The sequence below is a fragment of the Micropterus salmoides genome, unplaced genomic scaffold, assembly GCF_014851395.1.
Source record: "Micropterus salmoides isolate LMB-PRFRI ecotype aquatic unplaced genomic scaffold, ASM1485139v1 Ms_hic_scaffold_727, whole genome shotgun sequence".
Lineage (NCBI taxonomy): Eukaryota > Metazoa > Chordata > Actinopteri > Centrarchiformes > Centrarchidae > Micropterus > Micropterus salmoides.
In genome coordinates this window covers 8,564-25,000 of record NW_024044490.1, presented here as the reverse complement: position 1 = coordinate 25,000, position 16,437 = coordinate 8,564, and the positions used below count along the sequence as shown (strand labels likewise).

Sequence of the window (16,437 nt, the reverse complement as noted above, 5' to 3'; positions counted from 1 at the left end):
ACATGCCCATTTTAATAATCTGATAGAAAACATTTGTTGAGCACAACATACACCATTTTACCATATATTGTGAGGAAAACACTGAAAAAATATATTTGAAACAATGTTATATATTTCAGCAAATATTCTTTTAGCTGTACAATGACCCGTCACCGTACACAATGTACTGCTGTAAATATCTAGCCTTCATAATCCGCCAGGAACAAAAGACAAAAATAAAATCCAGACTTCTTCTGCACCTCATGTGAGGTGTTGTTGGTTGCTTCAGGCTGTACAAACATTTCTGACTAGAATTTCAAACCCAACAAACATATACAAATTGTCAAAATTTAACTGCATAACTTGTCATGTTATGGTCTTATTCCAAAACAGCTTGCTAAACACTATAAATCAGAACCACCAGACATGTTCAGTGAAACTGATTTGACATGTGGTAGTGCATATAAATAATAACAAATATACAGGGAATATTAACAATCAATATTAATATTATCATATATAAGAATAAGATAATAAATACACTGTTACAAACAGCTGGAGGGTCACTACAACACAGCTGGGTGCAACAAGGTTGTGCAACTCTGTGACCACTTACACACACACACACACTCTCTCTCTCTCTCTCTCTCTCTCAAACACACGCACAGGAAATATCATGTCATGACATGACAACCTCTCTTCTGAAGGTTGCACCTCACAACGTGGTACCTTTAAGGTAGTGTTGGACAGATCAGCAACCAGCTGCGGATCTGTCGACATATTCAAAGTGCTGCAATAAAACTACAAGATACAATTCGCTAACTGGTGTCTTTTTAAATGTGCACACCGTCTCACAGTCATTCAAGGTTCAGAATAAGTCACGTATTCACGAGAATGGAATGCTGTTAACTACAACAGGTGTGTGGTGTGTGTGGTGTGTGTGGTGTGTGTGGTGTGTGTGTATGTATACGGGGGAATTACAAAGTGGAAACAGATGTCCCATACTGGAATAGCTCAGCACAATACAAGGTGATTTTTCTCTTAGATATTCTTGGTGAATAATTGATAATTGGCTTTCACTGGCCTGCACTATTCATCCAGCTACAGGAAGATGTGAGGTATCAATTTGGCTTCTGGTTGGAAGTTTGACTTGTTACCCTAGTGACTCTTCAAGCATGGGAACACACTTTTCAAAAGGTGGCAGTGAAATCGTCAAGTGCTTTCTTGACAAGGCTTGTTGGAGAGTTTTGTACTAAAAAAAAAAAAAAAAAATGTATTTCCACTTTCAAGGAATCTGATCTATGAGTTGTTTAATTGCTTATGAAGTGAAGTATTGAAAAGAAAACAGTTGGATAAAATTATTATTTTGGTTTTACATGTTTATAATGACACTCTTCGTCTTATGCCACAAAGTGCAAATTGTGCTGGGAAGCCAACTGATTTTAGAAATACATCCACTGGGGTTTGTGAGAACAAGCTTATACTATTGCCAGAACATTAGGAAGACTGTGTGAGACAAATGTGTCCATTTTGTAGAAAACGTTGACACATCTTACAGCTACATGAACGTGTTCAATAAATTATAAAAAACACTTACAAAAAGACACGGCCGTTAAAAAAAGGCACACAACTTTGTGTTAGAAAAAAAACAACTTGGTTACAAATAACTTGCTGACCAGTCGTTTTGGTTGGACACTAAAACCAGGTGGCATCCAATCCTGACACAGGAACATTAAAAAACACACGTCCTGAAGTGCAAGTTTAGAATTTTACGAGTCCCAGTATATGGATACACAATCGTCCATTTCACCTTCTTTGTTTGTGAGAATCATGATTCAGCCCTGCCTCTGCAGTTCCACAGAAGTCCCTTCTTTAAAGAACAGACGCTACACTCCTCCAGCTCCCTTCTAGAGGGGCTCAAAAACAAACTGCTGCAGGGTTTCCAAGCCTTGTTTACAAGGGTGCCCCACATTCAGTCAGGCCCTCTCTGCCAGGCAGCTCTGAAGAGCCAGATTGCAGGATTGCTCCACTGCAATTAAATGAATTCAGCCAAAACAGCAGAACCTGCTGCATTCTAAGAACACCATCAGTTCAGCTATGTTTCCGCTGGGGAGAGGTCACGCGTTGCCATTTGTACGCCATCCTGATCAGAGGGATGGTCCTGGAGTGTCACGCCGTCAGCTGTCTCCATCATCCCGCTCTGGCTGTCTCCATCCTGGTCATCCAGCGTCAGTTCAAACTGAAATTTACTCGCCACAGGTCCCCCCTCCACCTCCCCATGTGGGCCACCCTCCCTGTCGCTGGTGTAGAAGGGAGGGGAAGGACTCTGGGGGATCATGCTCTGGTACCAGTTCCTGTTGTCCTCCAGCGTGTCCAGGATGTCCTGGGCATCGGGGTGGACCAAGTCGGCCCACGTCTCCCACAGAGGGTGGACAATGTAATCGATAAAGCCAACCTAGAAAAGATAACAAGGGCTGATGTCAGGAAAAGTGATAAAACAAAAACAATACCAACTTTCTATTTTTGGAGCTAGATGTGTGTTCCCTACCTGCGTTCTCTCCACTGAAGCTGTGTGTTTGTCACACATCGGACTTATCTCCATCCCCCTCTCTCTCTCTCTGTCTCCCTGGTGGAAGAACTCATCCATGATCCTGTCTGTCCACTGTCGGTAAAGATCCAGAGGCTTGGTCGGGTTGCTCAGGTCTGCACAGTGAACCATGTTGCGCAAAACCTGCAGATAAAAAAAAATGCAATTAAAAAATTAATTCTCTTTGGTTTGTAGCCAACTGTCTGCATCATGTGTGTACAAGCCTGCCTTTTACCTGCATTCTGTCTGTATAGTTGTCCAACAGCAGAACTCCAGAGCTGGTCACTTTCTTGGTTTCTACCATCGTCTTCAGATCAGCCAGCAGGCTCATGTGTTTAGACATGTCAGTTGCCAATACCTGGAAGAGAGAAAGACATTTTTAAGAAATGATTTAGTCAAGTAGTTAAGACATCACTCTGGAAGCTAAAACTGGCCTGCAGTTTCCGACTGACATGCAGATGTTTCCTCACCATGTCAATGACCATCCTCCGGAGTGTCTGCCTCTGCTTCTTGCTGAGGTTTTGGAAGATGTCGCAGTTGTCTTCCTGCAGCAGCTTGAAGCCCACAGCCAGGTGGTGGTTCTCCAGCACTGACTCATCGTTGTACATCAGAGCCAGCTCGGAGTCTAAAGGCAGAGGAGGGAGGAATGACAGGAAGAGAGAAATTAAATTTTTAAACTCAGGTCAGGGAATGTTCCGAAAAACCAACGTTGTTGCCATTAAACCGTGCAAATATTTCAGTGATGTGGAAATCTGCTGACTTTTTTGACAATTAGACATGACTTACTGGTGTTGATGAGGAACTGGTTGGACACGCCTGGGTGGTCCACGTCATGAATGGCTGCAGCGAAAATGGCCGCCAAGATCTCCAGATCTGTGAAGACCGCCTGTGTTTGAAGAGCAGGAAGGAGAATAAAGCCAGTTAATAAACTGCCCAAACAAGGTAAGGTATTTGACAAATGTTTCAGGCAGATCTGTTCATCTGTCATCCTCTCTGGCATGTTGTTTCAGCCAGTTCATGCCATTGTTTGTGACAGTGATGCCAGTCACTTGCCTCATTAAATCATAATAGCTTGTGAAAGAGGTGTGGACCATGGTACCACACTTGAATGGTTGCACGTGTTTATCAGGTAAGTAACCAGAACTTAATTTAAGACCAATGTTACAACTAATTATAGCAACAACAAAAAAAAATTCCAACTGTACTTTGTTACTAAAAGGTAGTGAATTCTGCATGATCACTCATGTGACTTACATCCAGTGCGGGAGTGGACAGGAGGATATGTGTGGACTGGGCTACATCAGCGGCGTGTAGGCTGTTGTGGTAGGCCACGTCAGAGTGATAGTGGCCCTCCAGGGTCAGCATGAACGTCACAAAGGTGTCCGTTGGAATCTTGAACGTCCTCATCAGGTCTCGCTCCTGCATGCGACACAGAGGAAGAAAATGTATAAGAAAAACAAGACTTTAACAGTGGGAATTGACTACTTACTGAAGGTGTTATACCACGCTAGTTGTACTTTCAAGCATCTCTTACAGCAGACGTAATTGCCACCAGACTGGTGATCTGACCTCAAGATCAGTTTTGAAACTGTGTCCAGCAAATTGTCAATCATACACTACATAAAAGGCTGGAAATCAATTTCATCTGCTAATGTCCCTCCAGCAGACGTTCCTGTAGCGATACGGACAGCTGACGGAACAGAACATTCTGTACACAGTGACATGCGCTGCGCCTCATGCCTTCTATAGCCGTGTGTGCTTGTATGAGCGTTTTTTTCAATTTTTTAAATGAGTGTTTTCTGAATTAACAATGAGGTCGAAGAGGCAGTGACACTAACCTGAAAGATGGTGTACATGATGCATGTGAGCGGCCGGGCATGGGAGTGCTCGGCCACTCTGAAGATATTCAGGCCCCATTTGTTGATGTCCTCCAGGTCCTATTTAGTAGTAGAGTAGACAAGACGACTATAAGTCTCAGCCAATCACATACTTTTCATTTTGTTTTTTTTTGCTGTATCTGTCCATCACATACCTTCGACAGCAGTTCCTCCTGGTCCGTCTTGACCCCAAAACGATTTCCGGCGCTTCCAGAAATGCTGGGCGTGTGGCTGACCTTCCTCACCCCACTGATCTGAGTCATCATCCCACCCTGCTGCTGCTGCTGTTGCTGATGGCCCTGCCTCCTCTTCCTTTCCCTCGACTTAGGAACTGGACACGGAAGCTCCAACTCATTCTGCTTGTCTGGAGAAAATAGAAATAAACACAAAAAGAGGACGGGAGAAATAAGAAGAAAGAAAAGAAAAAAAGATATTAAAAATGTGGTTTTTAGTTACTCTTGAGACAAAGATAGACTAGGCTAGGGGATGATGCATAAGCATCCTGTCTTGTGTTGCCGCTGTACTGACTGAACTTAATTAACACAGGGAGGTAGCTGACCTCTCACACATATGTGACAAAACATTAGAGCTGCACAGACAGTTGTTTTATTAGCATGAAATCCTTCAGTTACAGTTTACTTTGTTAAAAAATAAACTTTCTTTACAGCAAAAAAAAGCAAAACATTTAAAATGATTCACATAAAAAGATGATAAAACCTTAACAAAAAGGATCTCATGAAGGGTTATGAAATCTGAAAACACTCCAGTGGACCGTGCATTCTGAGAAACTGAACTGTGTTGCAATAACAATCCACAGAATACTGGAAAGTCTGGCTCATATTAAGCTGAAATGTGTATGCAGGTTTGTTTGTTGCATACAATCCAGTTTGTCTGTTGGCTGAGTGAGATTTTCACATGCTTCACACAGTTGACAGCGCGTACCTGTGTGAGTGCAAGACCCGGTCTGTGCACCACACACACACACACACACACACACACACCGCAGTGAGAAAAAAAATATCTCAGCTGCATCCTCCACAAAGCACAGGAAGAAAATGATCTCACTGCACCTGACAGGTGCTAGCTGCAATGCAGATGACAAGAAAACCACTGAGCTTCAAAGATAAGCTGTGTTTCTCTCTGTGCTCTTGTGTTTGTCTCTTCTCTCTAGAGCAGCTCTATCATGCAGAAATCTGTACCACTGCGCCACTTCTATTGTTAGGAAAGGCATAGTTTCTTCGACTGTGCATCCATCGCCTCTCTTCCCTCTTACATTTAGCTCCTCCGAGGTGAGAAGATGGAAGTGTCTTTACTAGCGAGAGCAGAACATCAGTCTGCCAACAGCCCTGATAAGCTGGTTGTCCAGGTGTATGCTGGTGGTGAGTTGGATGGGAAGGTGTAAAACCTGAGGGGGAGACTGGCAGACTGGTCACAAAATGCTGCCGGGCTTTTAAGAGACAAGGAACACTGACGAATAATACTGTGTCTCTCTGGACCTGATGGCTCTCCCCACCCTCTCCTCCACGCTTTGCCCCTGATCTCCCCAGAGGGGAGTCTTCCGAGTACAACCCCCTGCCTGCCCCATCTCTCCCCTCCTGACCAGATCAGACTGGTTTGAGAGCAGTGGAGCACACAAACTCCAAGTTTCTCTGCTACTTAGCACATGTTTGGGTAACCTCACAGCCTCTGCCACATTTAGAAAGTCATTCCTGAAGGATGTTGGCTCGTATAAGTCTTGCATTAGAGCTATGCACTCCAGCGCATTATGTGATGGCACAATGCATACTTCCATGAGTGTTTGTGTGTATGTGTGGTTATTTGTGCGGGAATATGTGCTGCAGTGCTCACCTAGGAAGGTGTTGGAGATGTACTCTGACACTTGGTTGCCTGAGCGACTCATCTCAGACAGGTGGCTCAGCTCCCGGTTCAGCATCCTCTTGAACTGGAGATATAGAGGAAAAAAAAAACATAAGTTAAATGATCTATACAAGAAAATACATGTCATTACATCATTTTTCTGCTGTTTCCGAGCAGAGGAATGAAGCATTTCCTGTTATTTTCCACTGGACTATGTCCCATGAGAACATGGCCTCTGTTTTTTAATGCGCCATATAAGGTCTGTGTTTATGCCTTCTTGGTCCTGGTTTGAGTTTGCCACTAAGCCACTTGACTGCCTAGCATTTCAACAAACAAAATGCAGTGCTTAAAATACAACATACAGTGTCATAATGTTTATGCTGCTTTTTTACCAGGGAAACAAAATGCGCCAGCTTTTTTCAGTGCACCCACCATTGAGGTAGAGCCCGATGACAGAATCGGTCTAATCTAATCAAACACAATCAAGTGTGTAATCGAAACATAACTAAATCAATGTGGGAAATCTGAGATGTTATACCAGCTGCAGTGAAAAGACGTGGAAAGACATGCACACACACAAACACATCACAAGTCTCATCTATGCCAAATCTCCTCTTGGACACACCTTGATGTATCCCCAGGACACAGAGAACAGGTAGTTGGCCTCAGGCATGGTGCTGAGCTGTACCGAGCCCCTGGCGCTCCCCAGCAGAAGCCTTGTATGCTCCTCTCTGAGTGGACCCCCAAGGCTGAGCTCAGCCCTACAACCTGAAGCTCAAAGCGCCACAAAGCCCCCGCCTTACAACGGTCGACGGTAAAAACGCCCCAGCTGAACTCTCCAGAGAGGGGCTGTAGTGCACCCCTACATCCCCGGCCAAATGCGCCTCTTCATAGCGTCGCCTACTGTTTTCCAGGATCGCAAGCCACTGGCGAGAGTGATGGAATTCCCCTGAATGCAATCAATATTTCCCCTCCTTCTCTCCGGTTCTCGCTGCCTCTGTCCGTCTCTCTAAACCTCTTTCTCCTCCTGACACCATCCAAATGTTATCCAGATACATGCAGGGGAAATCCAGTCTTCCCAAACCGAGATTGAGCAGGGCAGGGAGGAAGGGCAGGCTCTAAGACAGAAACAGAAAGGAAAGGAGGGATGGAGAAAGGCAGAGAAGAGGAAGAGGGGTGTGCGCTCTAGCAGTAGTCTCCTGTGGCAGGAAGGCTGATGGAGTCTCTCTCTCCCTCTCTCTCTCACTCTCTCTCTCTACCTCCCACCCTTGCTAAACACTAAGCCATGCACAGCACTGCAGAAAAAGGGAGTTTAGAGAATCCCCCAGATCTTTCTTTCTCTGGCTATTTCTCTCTCCCCTCCCACTGTCTCTTTTGCTCCCCCACATCTGTTCCCACCCTTCTACATCAGCTCCCTCTGCTCAGTAATGCAGAACAGATCCAACGCATACTGCGCAATGTGAGGCTTCAAAGCACCAGAGGGTTTATCACATGGGTGAGGAGAAGCTGGGTATTAATTTACCAGACTGGGTTTGATCCTCTTTTTGTGCATTGTAGAAGCAGAGCCATAAGATGCTGTGCACACTTCAGTCCATAATCCTTTCAGCACATTTTAAAGACCCATTCCTGTTCTCAATTATAAAATATTGCTATTGTCTGCAATATTTTCCAAAAACACCATGATTCCTGTCTCACTGCAGAAGTTTTCTGTATTAAAAGACACAAATGGAGATGACCGGAGACAAACAGATGAGTGTTTTCAGTCTGCCGCCCACCAGCGTATGACCAATTACATGACAACCTGAACGCCATGGCAACAGAGTCACATGGTCCCCCCCCATCATTCTCACGGTGGTCCCCACTCTAAACGCATTGAATCAGATCACACACACACACACACACACACACACACACACTACACAATCTATAGCAGAGAATCTCTAGATAGAAATAACTAGGCTAGACACTGTAAAAACACACAAGCACAGACACATTTTCTGTTGCAGAATCTGATGCAAAATGTGAGATAAGCAATAATGCAAAACCACATCCTAATCTTTATACTGAATACAGTGGTGTAATCAATAATTTTCCTGAAAATGTGATTGCAATTTCCTGTTTTTATAATGTCAACACTATGGGGGGAAGAAAAAAAATCAGCCATCTTCATGCCTTTTGCCAGGGCTTTTTTTATTTCTTACAATGGGGTCTTTTCTCTTCATACTGAATCAGACTCTCTGGTCTCAACAGCTGTCTAATAGCTGTCAAGCAGACAGCTAGCATCTACTTGACTGTGAAACTTGAATAACACTTTCAAAGCATTGGCTGCACTCAAAACCCAGACTGCCAGAGGCAGTCCATAAAAATCAAAGAGCTCGAAAGGACAAAAAATTGAGCTTGGAATCAGAAGGGCTTATTCCATTCAAAATGATTGCAATTGATTCTTTAAAGCATGGTACAGTGTGGATTTATGTGACCTCAAGGAAATGAATCAGGCACAGAGCCACATGTCAGTCACACAGGGTCATGTAGTTCAACGGCATGGTGAGCAAGTCTATGAATGTGTTCAGGAGAATAGATTACTCAATGCGTGATGTTAACTCATACATCCTTTTACGTTAGCAAACAGCGCTGACATTCAGAACAAACCGTTGTTTTAAGTAACCTAGAGAAGTTACATAACCTCTGCCGAAAAAAACCCACAAAACTTGTGGTTAACACTCAGAAGATGACGAGCTGATGTCTCATAAAGTTTGAATATTCAAAATAGGTGCACAGTGGAATCATTGTCTCGCAAAATAGTATTAAGCCAAAACACGATTGACAACTGAACTCATTTAAACACACATTATTAACGCAAGTGCTAAAAGGTTTTTAAAACAAATAGGCCACCACACTACTGGTTTTATCTTGCTCGCTGGAATCCTAAAAACAAGCCAAAACAAGACAGGGAAATCTCAATGTAATGACTTAAAAAAAGTACACTAAATTCAGTATTTAATTGTGCTTTCTAAAGAAAATAATGACCTAGATCAAATCAATTAATCCATTCTTAAATCAACTCACACTCTCCATACGGCAGACCACACGCACAGCTCCAAAACAAACTCACCTTTTTCCAATTGTAAGCATCCCAAAGTTCTTCGTCTGCTTGTCAGAACAACATAGTCCCATTGTCACTTAACATAAACCAAACACAACCCCAAAAGAAATCCTGTAAAGTTCTACAAGTTAAACTCTGTCTCCTGCCTGACTCAACTTCAGAAAAGAGAACAGAGAGTGTAAGCAAACATAGCGATAAAGCAGACTTGACTGACTGGCCTACACAGCCTAACCAGAGATCGGCGGCTCCTCCCTCCAACACAGGCCCGAGCATGTGTCCCCACCTACTTCCCCTTTACTTGATAAAGTAGTTCACTGAGGTAATTTACTGGTAGACATCCTGCTTCCTAACATAGCCTCAAGCACCATACATCTAACATATCTGAGCCAATCACTGAAAGTCCCAGATGTCATGTTTAGCAGGCAGCCATGCTGATGTATTGTTGAGGAAAACCACAATGACATGTATTTGGGACAAATTTTTCAGGTTGGCTCAGTTCTTACATCACACTTTTGACCTTTACTGGGATTGCACAGAAACAGATTGACATCATATTGCATTACCTCGACTGTGCAATCTGACAAAGCCCGGAGTGGTCCAATGCTGCCTCTGTCCCTTGTGTTGCTGTTTACAGTCTCAACACACAGTGGATTATGCCTGGTGTGTTCACAGTTTAGTAACATTAGAAAGACACATTTCCTAGAAGGTGTTGATCAATTGTAGGTAAGAATAGGGTTACAGTAAAAACAAGTTTCATATTTACCATACTCATTGTGGCTTATTTTCCATGATAACAGCAGATTACAGAGGTAAAACTTTTCAATTGCAATTAGGCACCATAATCACTACTGCAGTTTGGCTGATCCCCTCACTGCCCTTTCAGTCAAACGGAATCACACTATAATTTAATGTCCATTACTCCTGCTACAGCTACAGACCCACCACTACATCTGTTTCAATAATTTTGTCATTTTTTCCCCTCTGAAGACGGCGGTGCTTCAAAGTTGAAGTGACCACATGTGAGTTAAAGTTTCCTACTCGCTCGCGCTCCGCTCGGGGGCCCGCTTGCACACTAACCCGCAAAGCGCTACACTCCTCTAACTGAATTCAGATGGCAGTGTTTGTCCAAGGCCGTCACCAGCATCAGCATGGAAGTGTGGCAAAGCTAATGATAGTGAGGGGCAGGGAAGCAGCTCCCCGCTCTGAGGTCACAACGACCGGGTTGGCGGTCAGCAGGGTGTGTGGTCCTGTAGCCCCGGATACACCTGTGCCCTTGGACACTGAAAATGGAGACACCCTGGGTTTGATCGTGGGTTCAATTACATCCTCTCTGGTTCTGAAAAGAAACGGGCACTTTGTCAAACACCACGTCATATAAATGCTGGGAAGGAGCAAAAGCCTGCAGATGCTGCATTAATGGTGCAACACTAAAACCATATTTGACACCAATTGTGCAATAAAAACGTGAATCGGTTGATTTCTTTCCATCGCTGTACAATTGCACAACAATCTAGCACATTGACAAATCTAAACTTACATCATAAACTGTCGACTGCTGCTCTTTCAAAAACAGCATAGGTCAACAATGTTCAGTGGTGGTACTGGGTCATACTGGGAGGACTCCCAGTGAACAATGTGCCAGGCCTGCCCGACCAAGTGGCTGTGCTGATGAGCGCCTGCAGGGCCTTGTGTTCATTGTCTTGACAGTCCCAGTGACGTGGTTGTCTGTACAGACTCAACCTGGCTGAACGGTCAAAGCGCCGCTATTGTCGTCTGGTAACCAGGGAGCAGAGGAGAGGGGGCAACGTGGGGCACAGGAAATAAAGAGACAGGAAACTGGTGTCACGGTCACCCGTTGTCACAGTCTGACAACATTCCCTCCCCAATCCGCCCTCAGACCACAGCGTAGAATACAGACGGAAACGGACAACACCACCCTGGGTGTTTATAATCTGACGCCGCCATACAGTCTCCACTGTCTGTGTGGGGGTTGAGCAATACTGTACAGTAATTTGGGTGAGCTCTACACGGATGAAATGCGCACAAACAACTTTCATGTGCATCAAAGCATAGGGAAGTAATTAGTCCTAAAGAGCTGCTTTGCAGTCTTACACTACCACAATGTGTTGATTTAGATTGACTTAAACCAAAACAGTAAGCGGATTTAAAAAATAAAGAAATAACATATTGGACCATATCTGTAATGCCAAGCGATGACAATGGATTTTAAAAAATCTTTAGCCACACCAGTAGGGTCTCTAGGGATCGTAATGTTAATTTGTCTGTTGGACTGGATATTCGTACACTCATAGTGCCCAGAGGATGTTCAAATGACTTTGGTGATGCCCAGACTTTTACTCTACCATCATGAAGCTGACTTTTTTTTGTAAAATTAGTATTAGTATAAGATGGATTGCCATGAAATTTGACATTCAGACATTCATGTCCAACTCAGGATTTATGTAATATCTTTGGTGATCCTTTAATGAAATCACTTATCAATTAATCACTTCTTATTGTCTATTTGTGAATGGGTTGAAACCTCACATAAAAATGAACCACATGCCTGCTCTCAAAGTTCCTTGGAACAGCTACTATGCTGCATCCTATGTGAAGAGATAGAGTTGGATTTTCTGAGTGCGCGCTCCAGAGCCTCTTGCTTACCGATTCTGAAGTGTACACATAGTGACATCACCCCAGCTAATGAAATAGAGTCCATTAAGCCCTGGATATACTGGCTTTTTAACAATGCGTAGGCTAAGACAGGCGTTGGAGATGCAAAGATGCAAACGGCATTGTTCACACACACTTGCCTGCGTACTTTGCGTGTACCTGGAAGAATAAACCTGTATGCACTAGGGGGCAATCCAGGACCGGATCATCCCTCGCCAACACCAGATTATGTTCCTCCAACAACCTTCGAATTTACACATCGTAAACAAACCAAACATAGCGACACTCGAGCAGGTTGTGATTTTAATGAGACACGATAATGATCTCGGTAATTGCGGACTAGCTACAGGAGTTTTACTGTAAACATCCCGCCATAAATCTCCTTTTTTTAAGTCTGCTGCTGACCTTCTTCTTTTGCATTTAATGGCGGTTGGCAAACCAACTGCATACCGCCACCACCTGGGCTGGTGTGTGGAACAGTAAATTGCTGCTAACCTGTGGCTCAGATCGACATACTGCCCCCCACGTTCATGTGTGGAATTGCATCTCATGGACGTGTAGCATTAATTCCTGGGGACGTGCTCAACCTACCCTCCAAAGGAACGCAGGATACACGTGGCAGCCATCTTGGGTATGTGAACGTGTAGTTAAAAGGAAGTATATCCAAGGCTTAAACACCAAAAAACAACTGGCTTCCAGCACAACACAGACTCCACGTAAGGATAAAAACCACCAAAAAGGTTATTGAAGGTATTGTGATTATGTACTTTAGCTGGCTCAAGTTAGATAATGTTAGCTCGCAGGCTAACATTACTAACATTATCAGTTAGTATTGTTATCTGTTGCAAAATACTATAGTTATGGCTTGCCACATTACTTCACTAGCTAACACAATCCATATTGCTATCCTGTGTAGACATTTCTTACTTTCGCACATCGCACGTACGCTGTGTGAACACGACGTCATTATGATGGCGCTGTTTGCAAAGTGGAGGAAGAGAGAGAAAATAGCAAGGGACGAAGAAGAAAGGGTCCACAGTATGGGATTATTTCAAGCTAAAAGAAAACAACAACTCTGTAATGTTACAGTCCGTCCACCATAAAATGAAACGTATGTCGCCTACCGCAACAGCATATGATCAGAAAGCACCCGGTGATATGCCATCGGAAAACAGACAAGGTAACAGTAACAGCAACTTTAGCATTTAACTGAAACCATGACTGATTGTTGAGTTGAAGGCTAGCCAAAGTAAGCTACAGTCCTAGGCTGAAAATGTACACACGAGCCTGTTTTTGTAACGTTCAATTTTCGATTAGATTTATTGTCTCAGTCTTCACAGGTACTCAGCTTCTTTGCCTTTCTCAATCGCCGTAACTTACGTGACATAATATACAACAGTAGTAGTTCAGTCTGAAACATCACCACTAGAGGCCGCTGAAAACTACACATGGCCCATTTAACCTTCAATATTGCATCATCATTAGATCAAAATTTAAATTTGTCCAAAAAACTAAATGTGAGCCTATATAACTAAATATATGCAAAGCTAATGACATTCATCAGGCTCAGCTGTCCATATTTGCTAATTAGCAAATGTTAGCATGCTAACACTCTAAAATAAGATGGTGAAATGCTTGCAAACATTTGTGTTGGCACTTCTCGTTTCCTATTTGGTTAAATTATTGTTAACATTTCTTCTTCTTCACAAACTTAAGCACAAAACAGCAGCCATTGTTGTAGCACTACCTGCTTGTTTAAAAGCAGACATACAGTAGAGGTGACCATGCCATGCCTGCTCCAGAGCTAGTAGAATAATATTAATTAAATTAATTAAAAAGGAGAATAAATGGAGTGCTTTCAAATGGTGGCATCACCAACACAGAAAGCAAAGAGGATACAGCACAAAGTACTGAAAGATACTCCTTTTAACTAAGAAGAGAAGGTTGACAAATATTGTTGTGTTTACTTTTAAAGCTAGTATGGCATTTCCTCTAAGAAGTCTTCATTTGGTTAGTTAAAACCTATTTATATGCTCTACAAACTGATGTCTGTCAGTTAAATGTGACATTTTTTGATGTCACTTGAGAAAGTGAACCAATGTCCCACTGAGCTCAACATTTCAACAGAACCAATGCCACCATCAATACCACACTTAAATGAATGACAAATGCTTTTGTGTGCAGTTTAAATCATACTGCATGTACATCAGCAGCTCAGCATGGTTATATAACTAGCCATGTGTCTAGTTTGACTAAGGTGCGTAAATTTAAGCAGAACAATGCTTTCCATGGAATACAGATATTTATGCTATTCAAAGATAACAGGAACTCTGTAGCCATGTATGCAAAACAAAACACTGCTAATATTATTAGTTTGTTTTTTCTTTACAAGACATCCCTAAAATGATGATATCTGTTTATACACTACCACAGAACGGCGGTTACTTTGCAAGTGCGTCACTGTGGCAAGTGGCAAGTTACATTTTGCATACACAAGTTTGACTGACAACCACACTGCAACAAAGACCAATAGTACAGCTGTGTACAAGTCAGTCAGGTCATCATACAGTAGCAAGTCCAGTGTTAATATCAGGTCTTCTGACAGCATTTTACACAATACATACTGTCATAACTGTGTAATTTTCAGATGGTTCCTATACAAGTTCATGAAATCGCATTAAAACATTTCAAATATTGCTCATACCACCAACAAGAGAAGTGGTGCTTCAAGCCAACAACAATATTGCCAGACATCCCTATATACATGTTTTTTCCTTAAACGTATGGTCTAAAATATGACAGTAAAATGTTTTGTTTGGAGAGAAATGTATCGTGCACAACAAGCTGCTTAAATGAAAATCAACAACTGCAATGCTGTAAACAAAAGTCTCATTTAACTTAAGGTCTGTCCTCAGAGTCACATTACTGGACTGCAAAAACTTAGCAACTTCACAAAAGCACTGTTTGCACATTTAAATATAATATATAGGCAAATTGTCCTACCTTGTTGGAGGCCATGTCGCTGACGGAGCGGTAGGTCTGGATGGTCTCCAACTGGTCCAGACACCAGTCCAGCTCCTCCATGGTCTCCATAGCCAGCTTCTGGTAGGACTCATCTGCCAACAGACACATGGACACGTAATCAGGTCCAAGAGGATCCATGTCCATAGTGGAGCCCCCCGACACTATGCGTGCAGGTCCGAGGGTCCCAGAGTGGCTTGATCTTAGGGAGGACTGGCCCGCAGGACATCCAGGAGACGCAGAGGAAGAGGGGGAGGTGTGTACACAGAACTCCTTCATCTTGTTACGCTTCACCACCTCAGAAAACTCAGGGAAGTCGTACTCTCAGACACACTGAGGCTAGAGTTACTGTTTACTGACTCTTCCTCTGTAGTCTCTTTCTCTCTGTACCCCCTCTTTCCCTCGTTCTTCAAACCCCCTCCCACTTTGTCTGGCTCCCTCGCCCCCTCTCAGGCTCTCTCTCGTTCACTAATCCCCCCTGGTGGTACCACTCCACTGAATGAGTCGCGTGCAAACTAGGCGGTCTGCTGCCTCCTGCTGTTGATGCGTCTGTGATCCCCCTCCCATTTAAAACACATACAAATGATGTGTACTTACAGGTACAGTACACAAGCCAACTGAAGAGAGGCTTTTACTGAAAGAGATCCATCTGGGTTTACTATTTTATACTCTGATGGAATAAACAAATGTATCTTTGTGATATTTAATACAGTATATTAAAACTGTACGGAGGAGTATTAGAGAAAATGGAGGGGGATGGGTCGGAGAGAAAAACCTACATGAACTTATTTAATACATTTAAAACAACTGCTCCAACTCTCAACTCCCGGTGACTTCCTTTCTGAAACATGCAGACCACTTCAAGGCTGTACTCTGCTGAACTGCAGCAGCAGCAGCAGCAGCTCACACCACACCACTATGCTTCACAAACTGGCTCTCTCCTCTCTGAACCTTTCTGAGGGGGGGGGGGATTATATCAAACACCAAACTCTGTGTTTGCACAAGCAACACGAGAGGCAAACTTTGACTCCTGAATTGAGGGGGAGGCCAGGCCAGGGTTTCACTGTGTGCGCCAAAGAAACCAAAGCACTTCCTCTTTGGCCCTGAACTCATCCAAAACATGGAGCGGAATTACTGAATGGCGGAGTGACTGCTGAGGACAATCATAGCCGTCATTCGATGAAATAGCTCTGTCGTTAGCTATGACTCACATGTGGTAGGCGTTTTAGCTTTAGAGGGAAAAAAGTGGTTTATGAGAAATGCACCGAGATGATAAAACATGAGGAAACAAATTAAGAGGCACAATTCTCTGATAAACCAGGGAGAATGTTGATTCAACA

General features: G+C 43.3%; 1 protein-coding gene across 1 annotated transcript; it reads right to left on the bottom strand.

Moving 5' to 3' along the window:
• On the bottom strand, positions 1-15,192 carry LOC119892850 (cAMP-specific 3',5'-cyclic phosphodiesterase 4B-like; the record flags this gene model as incomplete). Its single annotated transcript, XM_038704861.1, is given in 10 exon segments — positions 1-2,434; positions 2,528-2,710; positions 2,802-2,924; positions 3,037-3,191; positions 3,353-3,452; positions 3,821-3,985; positions 4,405-4,503; positions 4,599-4,807; positions 6,292-6,385; positions 15,080-15,192. Coding segments are annotated over 10 exon segments (1,601 nt in total), but the record flags the coding sequence as incomplete, so codon positions are not given.
• Between the last annotated feature and the right edge of the window lie 1,245 nt (positions 15,193-16,437).